General features: G+C 40.1%; 1 protein-coding gene across 3 annotated transcripts in view; it reads left to right on the forward strand.

Moving 5' to 3' along the window:
* hlcs (holocarboxylase synthetase (biotin-(proprionyl-CoA-carboxylase (ATP-hydrolysing)) ligase)) overlaps positions 1-22,218 on the forward strand; it is a 197,445-nt gene that overhangs the window by 85,245 nt on the left and 89,982 nt on the right. For 2 of the 3 annotated variants that reach the window (XM_078409679.1, XM_078409681.1), the window contains one exon: positions 5,419-5,991. The exons of the other annotated variant lie outside the window; for it this stretch is intronic. In XM_078409679.1, the coding sequence (XP_078265805.1) occupies positions 5,419-5,593 (175 nt within the window). In that variant the 3' untranslated portion in view covers positions 5,594-5,991. Of the gene's footprint in view, positions 1-5,418; positions 5,992-22,218 lie in introns of those variants that run through there. 3 annotated transcript variants of the gene reach the window in all.

The raw sequence follows: 22,218 nt of genomic DNA on the forward strand, positions 1-22,218 counted from the left end.
AAGGATCCCCACGCAAAACGTCACCAGTCCTTTTTCTCCAGAGATGCTGCCTGACCCGCTGAGTTACTCCAGCACTATGTGTCTATCTTTGGAATTTGGTGGCATCTGCCTTTTTGCTTTCATGGCAGAAATTCATCAATGTAATTTCTTCTTGCAGAAATGGTTTTTGAACTGCTTCACTCTGGTGCATTTTGGTCAGTCTCCTGACCATAAACTTCTGTTTCATTGTAAATCTGAAATGGCGGCAATGTTTCTATACCATTCCTGTTCATATGTTCTTTTTCAGTTCCCTTCAGGTAGTGATTTTTTCCCTGCCTTTTGCCGGTTTAAAAAAATCGCTTGCAAAATAGACTTGACGTCTGCAACCACTTTTGCAAGCATAGTACACTGAGAATTTCTGACACTGAGAATTGAAAAACTGCAATTGCTGAGAAAGTAAAATAAAAACAACGTGCTGGAAATGCTCAGTAGATTCACACCGCAGTGAGAGAGACAGGGTGAATATTTCAAGTCAAAACCCTTCATTAGATTAACACCTTCCTTCCTTATTACCGACACGGAGGACTGTCAGTGTCTTGAGTGATTACTAGCACCCTGTGTATCCATTAACCATGAGAGACAGAGCAATGCTTCTGCTCTGAGCTCTCAGTTATGGCTGCAGCAAAAGGCAGATTTTTATGAAGATATCCTTATTGCAGCACAATTCTTATACATGGGCTTTGCTTTCACATTTGAAAATTGCATTCAGCTGAGAAATAGCAGCACTTGCAGCTAATTTCATAGAAAACAAATGTGCTGTGTGCTGTAGACCCTCTCAGTTGCAGTATTGGTTTACAGTGAGGCATCATGTAAGACATAAATAGACCTCATAAGACATTGGAGCAGAATTAGGTCATTGGACCCATCAAGTCTACTCTGCTATTCAATCATGGCCGATCTATTTTTCCCAGCCAACCCCATTCTCTTGCCTTCTCGCAATCACTTTTGACGCCCTTACCAATTAAGAACCTATCAGTCTCCACTTTAAAAATACCCAATGACTTGGTCGCCACAACCGTCTAGGACAATGAATTCCACAGGTTCACCGCTCTCTAGCTGAAGAGATTCCTTCTTATCTCCATTCTAAAGGTACGTCCTTTTATTCTGAGGCTATGCCCTCTAATTCTAGATTCTCCCATTACTGGAAACATCCTATTCACGTCCACTCTACCCAGGTCATTCATTGTTCGGAAGGTTTAAATGAGATTATCCACTCGTCCTACGAAACTCCAGGGAGAAAAGGCCCAGAGCCATCAAATTCTCCAGTATCCTGCGCAGAGCTTTTGTGATGTAATTGGCAGTACAGTAAATCATTGTGACAAATTCTTACACTGCAAACCTGAACATAAAAATCATAATTTGTAATTAATAGCTTAGATATTAGCTTAGCTTAGCATGTAAAATAAAGATTTGAACAAGAGATTAAGATTGAAGCTGAAACATCAGGAACTTTTTAATAAAAAATAATTACTTTAATATGCATTACATGTTGAAATTACATTACATGTCAGAGAGAATTATAACTCCTAGATGTAAAATTAGTTTTCCATTAGAAGAGAAATTACTTGGCACAATTCAGTATCCCATTAAAAGTTCACCTTGTACAATAAAGCATAAATTTCAGTGTTTTACAGACAATAATTTAATAAAAATTCCTTGACTTGTCTGATCATTGATTTAGTTTAGAGATACATTGCAGAAACAGGCCCTTCAGTCCACCAAGCCCTCGCTACCAAAGATCACCTGTATCTAGTTCTATGTTTCGCACTTTCGCATCTTACACACTAGGGGCAATTTACAGAAGCCAATTAACCTACAAACTTCTATGTCTTTGGACTGCGGGAGGAAACCTGGAGCACCTGGAGAAAAATCCATGTGTTCACAGAGAGAACGCACAAATTCCGTATTGAAAGCACCCGTAGTCAGGATCAAAACTGGGTCTCTGGCGCTGTAAGACAGCAATTCTACCGCTGCGCCACTGTGCTGCCTATGAAGGTTATGTCAGAGATGAGGCAATCTGTAGGGAAGCAGGGAATTACTGCTGGAAATTTATTCCAAGTTTAACTGTACATAGGCGCAGTCTAAACGTTAGCTGAGAATTTTGCGGCATAATGATGGAGGGCGGGGATGCTTCCACGGCACAATCATAAATTCACCACTGCTGCACCATGCTGAAGGTCAGAAATTGCTTCCTGTGCAGTGAGTTCATGTGGCCCTTTCTCTCTCTCCTTGTTCTTGTCTCCTCCTTCCACTTTCCACAGCTTGTTCTGCTCATTTTCCAGTCACGCCGTGTTCTTCGGGGAATGCCTGCTATTAAACCTGTGTTTAGCAGCAACTGGTTTGCACAAAAGCCAAAAAGGGAGTGAAATGTCCTTCTTCACCTGCCAGTCTATACCATGCAGGTGCTTCCAGCTTTACATCTGTAGAAAGCACCAGACACTTGTAGAATTGCACCAACAAGCAGAGGCAATTAGTGACTTAACTTTAAGTAGAGAATGACCATCGTCTCACAGGTATGTGTTCTTCCCCTGTTTCCGAACCCATGTTCAGCTGTGTGAAGTGGCAACAGGGGTGGCTTCAGATCATTGTTACTTATGGTAACATCTTCATGCTCTGATTGAATGATTTGTTCCATCAAGACACATGTAAAGTATGGTTGACATTTTAGGATGCAGGGCTCATTTGTCACCTAAAAACAGATAATTAAGCCCAGTTTCATAGGTTCTAAGAGCAGAATTTGGCCATTCCACCCATCAAGTCTACTCTGCCATGCAATCATGGCTGTTCTATCTTTCCCTGTCAACCCTATGCTCCTGCCTTCTCCCCACAACCCCTGACACCCTTACTAAGCAAGGTATTTATTCACAAAATGCTGGAGTAACTCAGCAGGTCAGGCAGCATCTCGGGAGAGAAGGAATGGGTGACGTTTCGGGTCAAGACCCTTCTTCAGACTGAGCAAAGAATCTGTAAGTTACTTCCTTATAACTATCCATTGACTTGGCCCCCACAGCGGTCTGTGGCAATGAATTCTACAGATTCACCACCCTCCAACTCAAGAAATTCCTTCTCATCTAATTTCTAAAGGTACGTTCTTTTATTCTGAGGCCTCTGGTTCTGGACTCTCCCACTTCTGGCAAAATTCTCTCCGCATTCAATCTATCCAGGCCTGACGTGTGTTTCTGAAACTTTAACAGTGAAGAAACTAGGGCTGGAGAAAACTACTTTCTAGTCAAGCTTTACGGCGAGGATCATTTTCCAGATTTTTTTTCATCTCTTTCCTATACAACTTTCTACATCTCAAACCAACCACTGTGAAATAATATGATTGCCTTCCTCAGTTGATCCCTTCAGAATCTCCCTCCCATTCCATCTGCCTTACTACCTCTCTTCATTTCTCTGCCTCATTGAAGCTTTACACTGGCAACAGAGGTCGGGGCAGAATATTTGAAGAACGAATTGCACAAAGTAGGGCTTTCGAGCAGCGCACGTCCATGGTCTGCCTTTGCACACAGATGCTTCCAGTGTTGTTTGAAATTCCTGTCCTCCACAAAAGGCGACCAGTTCTATGTTGGAGTAAGCTGTTTGCAAAGACCACATTGAAAAGCTGCCTGAACAAAGTATGATTTGGCAGTGCATTTTACTAGAGACCAAGGACAGTGAGTGCTGAAGAAACAACATTGGGCTGCACTCACGTTGAAAGTAAACACTTGATTTAATAGGGAAAGATTCTGATGTTGGAACTGAAAATAAAACGTAGTTTGTTTTGTATTGAATTTCAATCCAGCGGAAAGGCAGGCCAAGAGGAAATTGTGAGGTGGCAATGTGTCTTACTGTTTTAAAAAACATTCATGCAGTTTTATTCCATTTTGTTTTCCTTTGGCATCTGATTTTTACATCATAATCCATATACGTTAGGAAGATTTTTACAAGCTTTCACTGTCTCAAAAGACCTGCTAAATATCCTTTTATAATCTTGAATATCTACTCAGAAAATCTGCTTGCCAAGCAACTCAGTTTGCTGGTTGGGCTTTTCTTCAGCTGTAGAATTTAATAATCAATGTTGTCCTCAGCGTACTTTGTGGAAACACAATGGGACTTCTGTGAATGGAATGCCTAGTGACTGCAACGTTTAGACTTTTTGTGAAGATTGAGAAATGATAGAAGGATATGTGAACATTTCCATTTACTTGCAGTTGCTACGGCAGAGTGTGAATTCAGCAGACAGCAGCATACTGGGTTAGCCGACGAGCTGACAAATTTGCATCCAAATTAATTCCTGTGACCAGTTGAGAGCAGAGCTGCCTGAGTAAATGAGCCTATAAGCACCAAATGATTTATTCTTTTTTTCTTTGCTGTGCACTCTGAACCTTCTTATTTTAAAAGCAAATTAATCCAGTCATTGAAATTGTAGTTAGTATATGTGAAGCAACAATAGACTGACCTGCTGGCGTGAATTAGGCTGAAGATGATGCAGGGCTGGTTTGGAAACCAGTTTATCTTTTATTTTCACTTCCTAAATTTTCCTTTTTTATTTTGTTCAATAAAATAGCTTTCACTCATTCCCTTCCTCATTGCAAAGCAGATGACTTGGAGCCTGTGGAATCAAATAGCTGGTTTGGCTCTGTCGGTATAGATCAGGAGTGCCCAAGCATTTCAGCCTTGGAGGCCTATTTTAAGGTCAGAACACCAAGACCGCAGACCATAATTAGGAAAGGCACAAAGTGTGGTAACTCAGGAGATTAGGCAGCATCCCTGGAGAACATGGATAGGTGACGTTTTGAGTCAGAACGCTCCCTCGGAGTGATTGCAGGGGTGGGGGCTGGATAAAGCATGGCAGGTCAGAGGTGTTGCTGGCATTTTGCATGGATGGTGTGGTGACGCGGAATAGCAATAAAATAGCAATACTCCTTACTTACACAAAATTCATCCTTGCAGCCAAGTCCGAGAGAACACTAAAGCGGGTGCTACCCCGAAGGCTGAGGTTTTGTAGTTATTAAAAATAAAGGGAGAATGTGAAAAGGGAACTATGTGTCAGTTAGCCAAAAGTCAATAGTAGAGAAAAACACAAGATTTCATTTAAAATGATGTGATAACAGGATACTAAGAAAATATCAATGGAATCGACGTGGATTTATGAAAGGGAAATAATGTGTGATAGATCATGTGTTCTTGAGGATATAACTGCTAAAATAGATAAGGTAGAACCAGAAGATGTGGTATACTTTCATTTTCAATAAGCCTTAGTAATCTTTACTATTAATCTTAGTAGTAGTTTTAATCTTAGTAGTAATCGTTACTATTAATCTTTACTAGTAATCTTAGTAATCTTTACTAGTAAAGGTTAGTAATCTTTACTAATTGCTGCTTGTTTTTTTAAAGTGGCACACAGGTGCGATTATGGAAGGAGGACGGTCCCGCAGCGCGGATTGTTGGGCTGGATGATTCTGGCTTCCTTCAGGTTCTTCAGGAAGGTGATAATAATGTTGTTACAGTGCAACCTGACGGGAACTCATTTGACATGCTTCGTAATCTTATCATCACCAAGCAGCATTAGAGCGGACCAGGATGTGTGGAGCATTTGTTCTTCCAGAACAGCTGGATAGATTATCTTCCTTTTAATTCACTTATGTCGTGAGTCTTTTCTTCCAGCTGTGCCATCATTTCAGACGTCTCAGGGCACCATGTTTGGTAATGGAGAGGTCAGTCTTTTGCCAGAGGGAATATAAAGTTGCTGAGGTTTGGATATTGGTAAATATGTTCAGGTAAAAAAGTTAGTTAAGATGCTTGTGAAAGTTGTCCCACATACAGGAAGTAATCTTTCTGTTTTGTAAAGTAAATAAAACAAAAATTTGTATCTTGTTTGACTTCAAAAGGGAGGGAAATTGGACCAATTTCACAGGCAATCTCCTGTGCCTGAGGGATCATAACATCATAAAATCATAAGGCATATGAGCAGAATAAGGCCATTCAGCCCATCTAGTATGCTCTGCCATTCGACCATGGCTAATCCATTTTTCCCTCTCAACCCCATTCTCCTGCCTTCTCCCCTTAACCCTTGACACCTTTACAAATGAAAAACCTATATCAATCTCCGATTTTTAATTACTCAATGACTTGGCCTCCAATACTGCCTGTGGCAATAAATTCCACAGATTCACCACCCTCTGACTAAATAAATTCCTCCTCCTCTCCATTGTAAAGGTACGTCCTTTTATACTGAGTGTGCCCTACCGGTCTTAGACTCTCTTACCCGTGGAAACATCCTCTCCACATTCACTCTATCTTGGCCTTTCATTTGTCGGTAAGTTTCAATGAGATCCCTCCAAGAAGGTACCCAGACATTACCTGTGACAGATTTCAATAAAGAAATATTAATGCAGGGGCGCGTTAAGAAATACCCTCATGGTTACACATGCTCTGACTGACTGCTTTTCTAGCATCACAACCTCCTAACTTAGAAGAGGTAGAAGCTGCTCTTAGCGCAGCAGAGAATTATCTATTTACCCCTTATTTTGATGTGGGAGTCAAGACCTTTTAATTGCTGTATGTACCAACAATGGAACAATGAAATTCTTACTTGCAGCTACATAACAGGCTGGTAAACACAAATAGGAAATGCTCTACCTATTTGCAATTACTGCTCAGGACCTGCCTGAAGGCCACTACTGACGTCTGAACAGGCAAATATCATTGTAAACACAATGAGCAAATTACACAAGGATACTGATCACCGAGAACATCTGGCAAGTTTTATGGGAATGAGCTTTGAGCAGGAATTTCCCACCAATCTCTTCAGATATGCTGCCCACTTTATTCACATCTGTGGTCTGATACTTGATGATTTCTCCTAATGTTTTCCTCACAACAGGTAGATGAATATCATTGTTGCAGCAATAACTTTGTGCCTTTATCCAGCTGATTGCAGCGTGTATGTTCAGAGTCTTTTATTCGGTAGTACAGGCTAGGAAGTTTTTATAACAAGATTTTCTTGTCCTGATTGTGCAAATAGAAACTTTTGTTGATATCTTTTTCTTAGGGCTTTCATTCATAATTTTTTCTTTCGACATTGAAACACTCCTACAAGTTTGCACTGAATGATTATTTTTGAGTTTTCAATGAAAAATAGTAACCTCAGAAACAAAAACTAGTATTTATTCAACAAGGAAATATTCCAATTGAAATGTTGTCTTTTGTAGGTTCATATGTAAAATATGTAACATGTTGAAAACAGGTCTTGGTTTTAACTTGTTTGATAGAAAAAATTACTTCTGAAGTTAATTTAAAGCATTGTTTTTGATGTTTATACAAAAATAAATCATTTTTTTTATAACTTACCTGGAAATGATTTCTCAGGTAGACACAAAATGCTGGAGTAACTCAGCGGGACAGGCAGCATCTCTGGTGAGAAGGAATGGGTGACGTTTCGGGTCGAGACCCTTCTTCAGACTCCTGATTTCTCAGTGTCTGTGAAATGCTCTTTAAGTGACCAATTTGACTCGCATGCTAACTCTTCCCCCAAAGTTTGGGTTCATGCTATGCTGCTAACTCAGCTGATAAGTACACAAGAACATTCTCAAAAAATAGGTCTCTGATGTAGTTTTCACTGGAAATGTTGTGTAAGCCTTTCATTCACAAAAAATTCAATTGTGTAGGCAAGTTTAACTTTCCTGTATATTTGTTTTAGGTTTTTATATAATGTTCTTCTCATGAGATGGTCATTCTTTTGTACAATTAGTGACCAACAAATATTTTTAACAGTTCTGTAGTAACTCTGTGGGGGTCAGGCAGCATCCTCTGGAGATGTAGAAACAAGGAACTGCAGATATTGGTTTACACAAAAGGATAAAAGTGCTGGAGTAACTCAGCGGATCGCTGGAGAACATGGATAGGTGACTTTTCAGATCCGGACCCTTCTTCAGGTGACAGTTTGAGTCGGGATCCTTCTTCAGAGATGATGCCTAACCGCTGAGTTACTCCAGCATTTATGACTTTTTTGTAAACCAGCATCTGCAATTCCTTGTGTCTCTATTTTTAACAATTGATTTATTTGTCATTTTTTTAAAATTGCCACACAATTTTGGTGCTTAATTTTTTGGAACTAAATTACTGTTTAGTTTATTCTTCGCTGCTGTTCACTGATTATTATCCTTTTTTCTATTGTGATCATTGGCAGTTTTATGATTTAAGGGAGATGCACGCTTTTCCATGACTGATATTTCTTTGCAACTGCCAAAACATATACTAAGCATGTTGTATGTTTACTGTGCATATCTCAGTGGCTTTGTACAGAGCAAGAATGGGTATACCTTTAAACACACACCATTTTGTTTTGAATAGGCGATGCTCTCCCCTTATAAAAATAGATTACAACAATTAAATTATTACAACTTCAGATATGTGTCGGCGCGATGGCAGAGCTACTGCCTTACCGCGCCAGAGACCCAGGTTCGATCCTGACCATGGGTGCTTGCCTGTACGGAGTTTATATGTTCTCCTCGTGACCTGCGTGTTTTTTTTCTCCGAGATCTTCGCTTTCCTCCCACACTCCAAAGACGTACAGGTTTGTAGGTTAATTGGCTTGGTATAAATGTAAATTGTCTCTAGCATGTGTAGGATAATGTTATTGTGTGGGGATCGCTGGTCGGTGCGGACTCAGTGGGTCGGGCTGTATCTCTAAAATAAACAAAACAAAATGAAGGCGTTGATTAGTTTCGGACTCCAGTTAAAAAATTAGGAACAAATGATGGGAGAAAGAAAGAAACATCAATTGCCGCAGGCTATTGCATCACGAAAATGTTTTAAGCGAGGCTGCCCTAATAATTTCAGCTAATTGGGAAAAGCAACTGTTTCTCCTCCTCAATTTTATTTTGACAGTTTTTAAACAAAAAACAAATGCTGATACAATTGTAATATAAGAATTTTCTTCAATGTAAAATGCATTATTATTTCATTTCCTGTTTGAATCTCTAACAGATGGAAGCTAATGAAGTGTGGACAAGTCAGTGCACAGGTGGAACTTGTGGGAATAACTTAGTTTCCTCTTTGTATGGGTTCCTTTCTTGTGTGCATGACCTTTCATTGTCTTGACAGCAGGCAGTTTTACATTGAAACACATCATTTGTCACTGACCTGTATATGCTTCATTACCCACTATCCAACCAAATCCTTCCACACAGAACATAGGAACCCTACTGTTATGTTATTTAACAGACCTGAAGGAGATGTTGGGGGTGGAGGGAACTAAATGAAGTCATTAGAAATATATTTCTTCTTTACATCTGAACTGTAAAATACTGTACACTTTAAAAATGTTAACTCTTAGAAATATTTCATCTTCTGAGCACTTTTAAGTTGTACTGAACAAACACATTTACATCCAATTTCGGTCTAAGAACATGGCATAAGAAATAGAAGCAGGTGTTGGCCATTTGGCCTCTCATGCCTGTTCCACCATTCAATTAGTTCATGGCAAGTCTTTTACCTCAATGCCTCTGCCCAGCACTAACCCACACCTTTGAGTCCTTTAATTTTTGTTAGTGGCGCGGCTGGTAGAGTTACAGCCTCACTGCACCAGAGAACTGGGTTCAATCCTGACCTCGGGTGCTGTCTGCCTGAAGTTTGCTGGTTCTCGCTGTGACTGCGTGGGTTTCCTCCGGGTGATCCTGTTTCCTCCCACATCCCATAGACTTGCTGGTTTGTAGGATAATTGGCCTCTGTAAATTACCCCTAGTTTGCAGGGAGTGGATGTGAAAGTGGGATGACATAGATCTAGTGTGAACTAGATGATTGGTGGTTGGCGTAAACTCGGTGGGTCAAAGGGCCTATTTCCATGCGGTGTCTCTAAAAGTAAAAATTACAATTAAATCAATCAACCACTTGACATGTATGTACTCAGCCAATGAGAGTTTGCGTTGGGGAGAATGTGCCAAAGATTCACTGCTCTGGATGTTAACTCACTTCCTATTTGATCTGAATGGCTGTCCCTTTATTTTGACTCTGTGACAGTGTTCATAGACAGTCTAGCCAGGTGAAATATCATTCTCCCTTCAAGTCCCAAAAGGATGTTGTGCATTTCATTGAAAGTGCCCCTTATTCTTCTAAACTCACAAAGAGAGATTTATTCTCAGGCACAAGAAGGTAGGAACAGCAGTCAGTCACCTTGTCTCCCAAGCTTGCACTGCTATTTGATAGGATCATGGCTGATCTAGGCAGCTTATTCTGGCCTGGTACAACAAACTCATCATCCCAGGAATCAATGTGGTGAACCTTTGCTGCAATCCTTAGCACAAGTGCATCGTACATTAGGTAGGAAGAGCAGACCCATGCACATTATTCCAGATGTGGTCTCACCAGAACTTTATTTAACTGAGGCAAGGCATCAGAAATTTTGTAATAAAGGCCCATGTGTTTGCAATTCTGATGACTTGCTGTACCTTCATACTCATTTTTGGTGACTTTGTACAAGATCCAGGATACTCAGATTAACACACCTTTTAATCTCTCACTATTTAAAAAAAATACTCAAACAGGATATATTACATTTGATTCCCTTATCCAGACGGTGAACAGCTAAATCCACAGCATTGCATTAGACTTGAAAATTACCTGTTTATTTCTACTCTCAGCCGATCCTCAAACAGTATGGATAAATTACCTCCAATACCATGCACTTATGCATTTTTATATTATATTATATTATATTTAATAATCTCTTTCGCTTGAATGTTTTACCGTTCAAAATGGCTATATCCCTCTGTATAGAAGACATATTTGTGATCATAAAATGTTTATTCTTCAAAGATTGATAATGTCTTAAAATCAGATCCTGGTCAATATATGTATACTTCCTTGTGTTTCTTTACGAAGTGTAAAGATATGCAATAATGGTTTAATACTGGTCAACAATTTAATAAACCACAGGTTATTAATAATCCTCAGGCTTAAAAATGCAAACAACTAAAATATTCATCACACGAATCTGTCTATGTCTCAAGGTGATTATCAAAATCCCATGTCCAAAGGAAAAGAAAAAGACTTCTAAAACAATGACATTAGTTAGAGGAGAAAGTAAACACATTATTACCTTTCATAGGCAAAATCATTGGATTTCACCTGTGGAAACTGGATGAAATTGAGCCATGGAATCCACAAAAAATATGAAAACATAATTTTTTTCCTCATAGTTTCAGCAAAATAAGTGTCGTTGGACCATGAAATGTTAGAATACTTTCTCTACAGCCTTTGCAATTTTTTAATTTTTAAAATAAATTCTGATATTGATTTTTTTTTAAACACGTGGAAGCAAGTTCCCATCTTTTGAAAGAGAAATGGCACCTTTGCACTATTATCTATATCAAAATGCGTTTACATGAAATGATTAATTTTATCAATTACATTCTGTTAAGCTAAAAATATTCACTTTCAGTAATGACTCTCGTGGAGAATGGGCTTTGGAAGCGAAATCACCTCAAGCATGCCAAGGTGTTGAATTAATATTAGTAGTTACAGAGGAGTGAATTAATATTTGTAGTAACAGAGGAGTTAAATTAATATTTGGAGTTACAGCTGTTAACCTCAAGTCCTTCAGCAACTTGGCATCTCAGCGATTCATTTTACAGATTTCTCTGTGGTCACACTGCAATGAAACGTTTCAACATTATTAAGAAATTGCATTAAAAAATATATAAAACCATATTAAAGAATTAGAGTTTCTTTGATTACTTATGGATGTATTTGGTTTAAGTTACACTGGAATTGCTTGAAAATGAGTTAAATGCTGAAGAAGTACATTTTATGAAAGGGCACTCAATCCCTTCAATGTTTTAGCTGCACTATCACTTTTGTGTAACAGCACAGATAAAATCATTAAACTTTTAATTGCTGTTTGAAGTCTATAAATTGCTCGTATAATCTAAAACATAGAAAAAACAGGTGCAGGAGTAGGTCATTGAGCCCTGCGTGCCAGCACCGCCATTCAATATGATCAAGGGTGATCATCTAAAATCAGTAACTCATTCCTGCTTTTTCTCCATATCTCTTGATTCCTTTATCCCTAAGAGCTAAATCTAACCCCCTCTTGAAAACATCCAGTGAATTGGCCTCCACCCTAACCCTAACCCATTCTGTAGCAGAGAATTCCACAGATTCACAACTCTCTTGGTGAAAAAGTTTTTTCTCATCACAGTCCTAAATGGCCTACTCCTTATTCTTAAATTGTGACTCATATTTCTGGACTCCCACGACATCGGGAAATTTTTTCCTGCATCCAGCCTGCCCAATTCTTTAAGTATTAAATATGTTTCTATAAGATCTCATCTCATCCCTCTAAAATCCAGTGAATGCAAGCCCAGTTGACCCATTCTTTCATCATATGTCAGTCCCGCCATCCTGGGAATTAACCTGGTGAACCTACGCTGCACTACCTCAATAGTAATAATGTCCTTCCTCAAATTAGGAGACCAGAATTGCACACAATACTCCAGGTGTGGTCTCACCAGGGCCCTGTACACTGCAGTAGGACCTCCTTGCTCCTAAACTGAAATCCTCTCACAATGAAGGCCAACATGCCATTAGCTTTCTTCACTGCCTGCTGTACCAGCATCAGGGCTGTGGAGTCGATACCCAAAACCTCCGACTCCTTGATTTCTTGTGCATCCGACTCCAACTCCAACTCCTGCAGTACCAAAATTGCTCCGACTCCACAGCCCTGACCTGCATGCTTATGCAATAATTTTTATTATGAAATGAATACATAAGCATTTTCATTTTAATATAATTTGGAAATTGCTTCTTTCTTGAAATGCTGTTCTGAAAGATACTTCAGCAGAAATATTTATGATGAGAATTATATATTTCATTAAAAAAAATTGCTACAGGAAATTTTGAAATGTACAAATCCATAGATTCATTAATGGAATTCTTCTTTGGGACACTGCTTATTTTTTTTATCAGTTCATGCTTTATCATTTATCTGTGCACTGTGGACTACTTGATTGTAATCATGTATAATCATTTCTTCGACTGGATAGTGTGCAGAAGAAAGCTTTTCACTGTACCTCGGTACACTTAACACTATTAAACTAAACTATACTTTGTACATTCGTAAAGGAAAAGGCTCTAGTTTCTTTGTGTTTATTGGTCAACTTTCAGCACTACAGGATAAAGCCAATAATCTGATTTGAGCAGAGAAATATCTAGAAAACAGTCACGACGTTACACAGAGCTATTTCCCCAATTTTATCCTGGTACTTATTTCCTCTTGGAATTCCCAGTCAATGGGAATTCACTTGTTGTGATGCCAAACCTATGTGTATCCACAGGCATCACTTTAAAACACAAGCTGAGGCAGAACATAATTTCCTGTTCATGTCAATGATTTGAGTCAGAGAAAATTAAGTGAAAACACATATACATATATTAGAGTACTAACCTGTCTTCTCCAAATTTAAGTGTTCCTTTGGAACCAGCTATCCCAAACCACAGGAGTCATCACTATCGTCACCGGTAGATTTATGAACAGCTAAAAATTATGTAAGTTTGGTGGCGTCATAGTTTTCTGTCCCGACAAACTCTATTCTTTTACGTTAGTTTCTTTCTCTTGCATATGGGCACGTTGTGGGTAAATGGCATAGACAAGAGTATCCCAGTCACTGCATCCTCTCATGGCCTTTAAATATATATGCTGTATAAAGTTACACATTGTGGTTATGTGCTATTGATTGAGGTCAATTTTTTATGACACATTTTGTAAAACTGGCACAGGAATCTGAAATGCTGTAAAAATATTGGTTATTCAAATTTATTTTTATCAAATGAGTTAACTTGTTACCCTTAAAAAAATATTGTTCAAGAGGATAAATTAAGAAGGTACAAGGCCTACCTCAGCTCAGCCTTCAACACTTTAATGCCGAAGAAACTCACCCCGAAATTTCTGGACTTTGGTCTTGAGGTCATATAAGATTTTTCTGTCTGATTTATGTTTTTGTGTGTTATCTGAATCTGCTGCTTGCAATGCTGGTGCAAGCAAGATTTTGGCCCTTCATGCCTACTTCACCATTCAATTAGTTCCTTTGACAAAAGAACTAATTTTATTCCATCCGCAACTGGTTCTGGACCTTCTGACCAACCACATTTGATGGTTATGACACTTCCTCTTGTTATGACTTTGTAGCGTGCCGAGGGGTCGGTAGTAGTATGGCCCGACCCTTGGGAGCCGCCACAACTTCTTGCTATTGAGGGCGTGCAGCGTAGGTTTACTAGGTTAATTCCCGGAATGGCGGGACTGTCATATGTTGAAAGACTGGAGAGACTAGGCTTGTATACATTGGAATTTAGAAGTATCAGAGGAGATCTTATCGAAACGTATAAGATTATTAAGGGGTTGGACACGTTAGAGACAGGAAACATGTTCCCAATGTTGGGGGAGTCCAGAACAAGGGGCCACAGTTTAAGAATAAGGGGTAGGCCATTTAGAACTGAGATGAGGAAAAACATTTTCAGTCAGAGAGTTGTGAATCTGTGGAATTCTCTGCCTCCGAAGGCAGTGGAGGCCAATTCTCTGAATGCATTCAAGAGAGAGCTAGATAGAGCTCTTAAGGATAGCGGAGTCAGGGGGTATGGGGAGAAGGCAGGAACGGGGTACTGATTGAGAATGATCAGCCATGATCACATTGAATGGCGGTGCTGGCTCGAAGGGCCGAATGGCCTCCTGCACCTATTGTCTATTGTCTATTCCTCCCCGACCCTCAACACCATTGTCCAAGGGTCCTGACCTAAAACGTCACGTATCCATGTTCTCCAGAGTGCTGTCTGACCTGCTGAGTTGGTCCAGCACTTTGTGTCATTTTGCACAACCCTTCAGGGTTGTTTGAGCAATTATCTTCTCTACTCCTGTGTACACCTTTGACCGTGAGGCCAAGAATATCGCCAACTCATTCTTGACGTTCACCATTGATACCACTGTCATTGGCCAGATCAAAAACAAGATGAGACGATGTACAGGAATGACCGAGAGCCTTGTGTCATGGTGTCAGGATAACAACCTAGCCCTTAATGTATGTTAGCAAGACAAAAGAAGGAGTTGTTGATCGCAGGAAGCAAAGGGATGAACAAGATCCTGTCCATAACAACAGAGCCGCTGTAGAGATAGTCAACTGCCTCAAGTTCCTAAGCATTCATATCAGCAGCAACCTAACCTGGTCCTTTTACTCTGCTACAGTAATCAAGAAAGCGCATTGGAGTATTTACTTTTTTAGGTATCTAAGAAGATTCGGCACGCCCACAGAGATTCTCTTGAACTTCTACAGAAGCGTGGGATGCATAGCATTTTGGTATGGCAACTGCTCTGCTGATCGCCTAAACCTGCAGAAAACTTGGACTTCCATGGGAATGAATGGATTAGAGTGGGGGACATATTGGCCTTTGCACGACATCACCTCAGAATTACAAACAAAGATGTATTACAAACTGTTGAAGAGAAACATCATATTCACTCCAAGCATCTGTCAGCTGATAAATACTTCCATTTCTCACACATCTCAATAAGTGATCGGCTTACCCGAGAACTTTCCATGTGAACAACTTGCTTCAATGAAAAATAAAACAGTTTGCATCGCAATAACCTTTCCACAGATTGTTAACTTTTGTATGGTAAATGGAAGATAAATTTCCTGCATGGTTCATGTTCTCTGTTCTTCTGGCTGTGTTCAGTATCTAGCATAGTGGGCTTGTTGGTATGGCAGTAGTTTCCTAAGCCACCTCAGACGAGACAGCAGAGTTTCTCTTACACCTGCCCTGCCACACAATCCCTAGCTATCACTTCCACCACAACCATTCCTCACCCTGGTGATTCAACATGATTCCTGTTTCTTGGGGCAGTTGGCAGTACTGCTGGCACCTTTGCGAAACCTGTGTTTAATTTTAAAGTGGAATTTGATTTAAAAATTGCAAATTCTATTTAAAGTGGCCATATTTTCGTGGGCCAGTAAAAAAAATAATTGTGTTCATTTTATGATAATTCCCATTGTCTGTACTAGATTGTTTGAAATATGCAGCAGGGAAACAGGCTCTTCGGCCCAACAAGTCCACGTCGACCAAATAAATCCCCATTCATAACAGTGCTATGTTATCCCAACCACACCATACACAGGGTCCAATTTACAGAGGCCAATTAACCTACAAACCCACATGTCTTTGGAATGTGGGAGGAAACCCATGCAGTCACAGGGAGAAAGTCCAAACTGCACACAGACAGCACTCTAGGTCAGGATTGAACCCAGATCTCCGGCTCTGTGAGGCAGCAGCTCTACCAGTTGTGCCGTTCCTTATTCATGTAATGGCAGGATTGCAACTTAAAGAACAGACTAATTTGAATTGTGTGCTAAAATTCACTGATGCTAGTCTATTTCATTCTGTCCATCACAGTCACTGTCTAGGAGTGTGACTTTGAAAAGTGATAGAAGTGTTTACGTTTATTACAATGTGCCGGATATTGTCAGATGGTTAGAAATGTAGGGATTCCAGACTGATATGTAGCTGTTGTCTGAATTTTTTTTGTCTCTGGAGAAATTTGCAGCCAACGATATTACTGACTCAACAGTTAAAAGTCTCTGTTCACCCAAATGTCAGAGAACAGCTGGGCATCTGAACAGAACAGGCAATAGTGGAAGTTGACAAGTGCTAAGCAGCAACCTCACAGCATTACTTTAACAGGGTCTTAGTTGAGAAAAGTGAAAATTCAATGCAGCTTTAGCAAAAGGGTTGGAAGTGTTTTTGAATCATGTAGTTATGCAGTTTTCTGTTAAATGGAGTTTCAAAGTTTTGGCACTGCACATATATTAACAAAACAAAAATAATTGATAAATTGTACAGAAGAAGTCGTTGAATGTTAATAAACGAAAGTTCCCTGTTGCACTTCATATAAATGAACAAATAGTGTCTTTATTGTTGAAACAAAGATCTGCAGATGCTGGTTTATAGCAAAAGTAGACACAAAGTGCTAGAGTAACTCAACGAGTCAGGCTGCATCTCTGGAGAAAAAGGATGGGTGATGTTTCGTGTCGGGACCCTTCTTCAGACCCGAAACGTCACCCATCCTTTTTATAGAGAGATGCTGCCTGACCCTCGGAGTTTCTCGAGCACTTCATGTCTATCTTTTGTCTTTATTGTTGTTGGTCATTTATCATCTTATGAATGGGTAATGATTAAATTAGGATAATTTCTAGATTAGGGGTAATGACAAGTGAAGGAAGTGTTTTAGGTCAGGATATGGAAGCATCTGTGACTATCTTTGAAAGATACAGGAATATTGAAGACCCTTCACTGAAGTGACCCTTCAAGTGAAAGTGACAGTTAACAGTGTGACAAACTGAAGAAACGTAGGAAATCAGGCAAAGGGTATATTTTGTGAATGGGGCTTAAAATAACTGGTGGAAGACAATGCTCCATTCAACTCCTCAAGCTTATTCTCTCCAGTCAGCTTGATTGTGGTTGATTTGCAGCTCAGATTTATTCACCACCATTTTTCTGTTGAAGAATTCCAGACAGAATCCCAGACTCTGTCTACTTGCCTTGTCTTTAATATTACTGTTAATATCAGGTCTTGTGGATTGGAAGCTAATTCAGCAAGTTTCCTGTTCCAACAGCAGGATGCTCAGTAAGTTGCGTTTCTCACGTGGAGCTCTGAGAGTTCTGATCGCTACTTCGAGGCGGTTAGGGTATTTTTCATTCAATTGCACCTGTTCTGAAGATCAATTTCTTTCCGTTTCTTTTTCTATTCATTCGTGAAATGTAGGTTTCGGTTTCAGTTTAGTTTATTGTCACGTGTACAGTGATGAGCTTTTTGTTGCATGCTATCCAGTCAGCAGAAAGACAACACATGGTTTCAGTCGAGCCATTTACAGTGAGTATAGATACATGATAAGGGAATAACGTTTAGTGCAAGATAAAGCCAGCAAAGTCCGATCAAGGATAGTCCGAGGGTCACCAATAGAGGTTCAGCACTGTTCTCTGGTGTGGTAGGGTGATGGCTTCATTGAGGAGACCACCAGATATCAACTATCCCCAATTGCCCAAAACCAAGTGGCTTCTTTGTTTTTTTTTAATAGATTGAAAGATATACAGAATGAAAACAGGCTCTTCAGCCCACCAAGTCCACGCCGACCATCAATCACCCGTTCATATTAGTTCTATGTTATCCCACTCCCTAGGGGCACTTTAGAGAGGCCAATTAACCTCCAAGCCCACACATCTTTGCAATGTGGGAGGAAACCGGAGCAACCAGAGGAAACCCACACAGTGAAATCGGAGCCTGCTGCAATTTGGATTCACTTTTGGAAAAAATGTGGATTTCCTCAATACAAGATGGAAACATTTATGTTATTCTTGAGAGGTATTTATATGACGTTGTAACCTTTATATTCCTTAGGAAATAACCTCCATGCCAGATCTTTGCCCTCATGGTGTACTCCATGTTCATGGCCTTTAGGTTGCTCTGCCCTTCTACTTTTCCTGGACTTGTGAACATGTTCGAGCCTTCCCCTCCCTTTCCGCTTCGAAAGAATCATACGGTCTTGGTCAGACCCCATCTGGAATATTGGGAACAGCTTTGGCCTCTTTCATCAGGAAGGATATGTTATCCTTGGAATGGGTACAGTGTAGATTCACCAGCATGAGGCCAGAGCTAAATGGGTTAAATATGATCTCCTTGCACGAGGGGATTACACTTAAGTGTTTTCTTCTAAGTAGTAAAGAAATTTAAACCCAAGGTTCTCTAGTTAAAAACTGATCATTCAAAGCTTGGACCACACAGCCAAAAATCTATCACATAAATCAGTACTATATTTAAAAAGTCTCTCCTCCCCATAGCCACAATCTCATTAATTATTTTTCATAGCAAGAAAGCATGTGACCCTCAGAGAAAGGGAAACAAAAATTTTATTAGTGCTCATCTATTTGTTGACAATGGTTGCTATCACTGAGTTTCAGTACCGTTGTTGTGAGCATAATTCACATAATATGTGTGAAGCAAGCATATTCTTACAATTGCACTTTGAAAAAAAATTGGACTTAATTCATCCAATCTGCTCTTTCTCACCAAATTCAACAATGTCTGAAATACTCCTGGATGATCGCCAAATAATACGATTATCTTGGGAGATTTTTAACCAAGCTTTGTTTAAAGCTTTAAAAGCAGACTCTATTTCTGTTGATGGACTTGAATGGAAATTGATAACATTTGACTAATATTCTGGTCTAAGGATATCAGGCTCAGTATTAGACAATAGATAATAGACAATAGGTGCAGGAGTAGGCCATTCGGCCCTTCGAGCCAGCACCACCATTCAACGTGATCATGGGTGATCATTCTCAATCAGTACCCCCTTCCTGCCTTCTCCCCATACCCCCTGACTCCGCTATCCTTAAGAGCTCTATCTATCTCTCTCTTGAATGCATTCAGAGAATTGGCCTCCACTGCCTTCTGAGGCAGAGAATTCCACAGATTTACAACTCTCTGACTGAAAAGGTTTTTCCTCATCTCCTTTCTAAATGGCCTACCCCTTGTTCTTAAACTGTGGCCCCTGGCTCTGGACTCCCCCAACATTGGGAACATGTTTCCTGCCTCTAACGTGTCCAACCCCTTAATAATCTTATATGTTTCGATAAGATCCCCTCTCATCCTTCTAAATTCCAGTGTATACAAGCCTAGTCGCTCCAGTCTTTCAACATAGGACAGTCCCGCCATTCCGGGAATTAACCTAGTAAACCTACGCTGCACGCCCTCAATAGCAAGAATATCCTTCCTCAAATTTGGAGACCAAAACTGCACACAGTACTCCAGGTGTAAGGCAGATCTGTACTGTATTGGGGCAGTACTGTATTGGGGCAGATCTGTACTGTATTGGGGCAGAACTGTACTGTCACAGGATGTACCTGGACAATTAAAAAATCTTAAAGTTCCTTATTAAAGGACAGTGCCCAAAATTCAAACACATGGTAATGGGGCAATGTATTGGCCTGGAGAGAAAATTGGTTGGCAGACTGATAAACAGAGATAAGGAGTAAACAGACCTTTCCCGGATCTCAATGGTAATTAGGGAGGATGTGCTTTTCAAAACATATAAAACAATAATTTGGATGAAGGAACAACATATAATATTTCAAAATATCCTGACGATAATAAATTGAGTGGAATTGTGAATTGTGAGAAGAATACAAAGAAGCAAAGGTAATGTGCATTGAGTGAGAAAGCCAATCATGGTGGATGTAGTATAATGTGGATTATGTGCAGTAATATCCATTAGTGGGATAATAAGCCCCTTTTTGCTTCCACCCACTGCTGGATGTTGCTATTCCTTTCTGTTTCAATTTCTTTTTTTGCAAGTAATGGTTATCTTGACAACATTGGTCTGCACCTTATCACAATCATTCCCTGTTCTTGTCACCCTATAGTTTAGTTGAGTTGAGTTGAGTTTAGTCTGAAGAAGGGTCTCGACCCGAAACGTCACCCCTTCCTTCTCTCCAGAGATGCTGCCTGACCCGCTGAATTACTCCAGCATTTTGTGTCTACCTTTGAGTTTAATTTAATTTAGTTCACAAATACAGTATGGGCCACTGTGTCCACTTTTCTTTACGTTGACTGGTTAACACACAACAAAAGCTTTTCACTGTGCCTCGGTACATGTAACAATAAACTAAACTAAACTAATCACCTACCTGTTCACACTAGTAATCCTATTACACACTAGGGACAATTTACAGAGGCCAATTACCAAGGCATACAAACCCGCATGTCTTCGGTATGTGGGAGGAAACCAGAGCACCTGGTGGAAACCCACGGGGTCACAGAGAGAATGTGCAAACTCCACATAAACAGCACCCAAGGTCAGGATTGAACCGGGTCTCTGGTTCTACCGCTGTGCCATAGTGCTGCCAATGCTTCCCTGCTACTTAAAGCACTCTTGTTTCCTCACTTTTCCAGTTCTGATTATGGGTCCTTGAACTGAAACATCAAAACTGATTCCCTCTCTCCACTGATGAGAGTATTTCTGATACTGATTCTGATATCTGTTTTTGTAATGGACTTTTAGCATCCACAACGTTTTAATCCCTATGGAGTCTGGTCATTAAATGATCATGGTATGTGGCATTCCATTCCATTCTCTCTGTTTCTCCACCACTATTATATCAGGGTTGAAGATGAGACTTGACACTCCAGGGCCCACAACAGGTCTTCCTTTCTCCGTTACTGCGACTCCTGTCTGCCATTGTTGACAGGGCTCTCATCGATGTCTCCTCCCACCCCTCCTCATAATAAGAATAAACATAGGCTCCCCTCACCTCTCTACAGATATCGTGTCACTTCGTGGTTTCAACTTATCTCTTTTTTTTTCCTGCGCTGTTTTTAATTAGGGGTTTCAGAGGTTATTATTACTTTGTCTATTTTGGTCTATACCTCCTCACAGATGTTCCCTCTGCTCTCTGCAATTTAAAACACAGCTGAATTCTCGCTTTTTGAGCTGTGCAAGGGCCCTTGACCTGAAACTTTAAACAGTTTTAAACTTTAAACGGCTTCTCTCTCCTAGTTTGGTGTAGTTTAGTTTAGTTTAGTTTAGTTTAGATTAAAGATACAGCATGGAACCAGGCACTTCGGCCCACCGAGTCCGCACCGACCAGCGATCCCTGCACATTAACATTATCCTACACACACTAGGGATAGTTTTGACGCTTATACCAAGCCAATTAACCTACAGCCCTGTACTTCCAAGGCGTGTGGGAGGAACCCAAAGATCTCGGAGAAAACCCATGTGGTCACGGGGAGAACATCCAAACTCCACCTTTATTTCCTTTATCAGCTTTAGTTGCTGAGTACTTTGCAGCATTTTCTGTTTTTGTTCTGAAGATCCAGTATGGATTGTGGTGCAGCCTTCAATGTTCTCTGGTTGGCCTTATCTTCATGTCGACTGCTGAACTTCCCAAAAGCCACTTTCATACCTTTGGTGACTTGATGGAAGTCACCATCCCTAAACTCAACCACCAATCACCTACCCCCACCCACCCATTTAACCTGGTTTGATTTCCCAAAACCTAACACCTCACACTTATTTGAATTAAACTCCATAAGTCGTTCCTTGGCCCATTTGCCCAGCTGATGAAGATCTAGCTGTAATTGTTGTCAACCAT

Source organism: Rhinoraja longicauda, chromosome 12 (genome assembly GCF_053455715.1).
Source record: "Rhinoraja longicauda isolate Sanriku21f chromosome 12, sRhiLon1.1, whole genome shotgun sequence".
Taxonomy (NCBI): domain Eukaryota; kingdom Metazoa; phylum Chordata; class Chondrichthyes; order Rajiformes; family Arhynchobatidae; genus Rhinoraja; species Rhinoraja longicauda.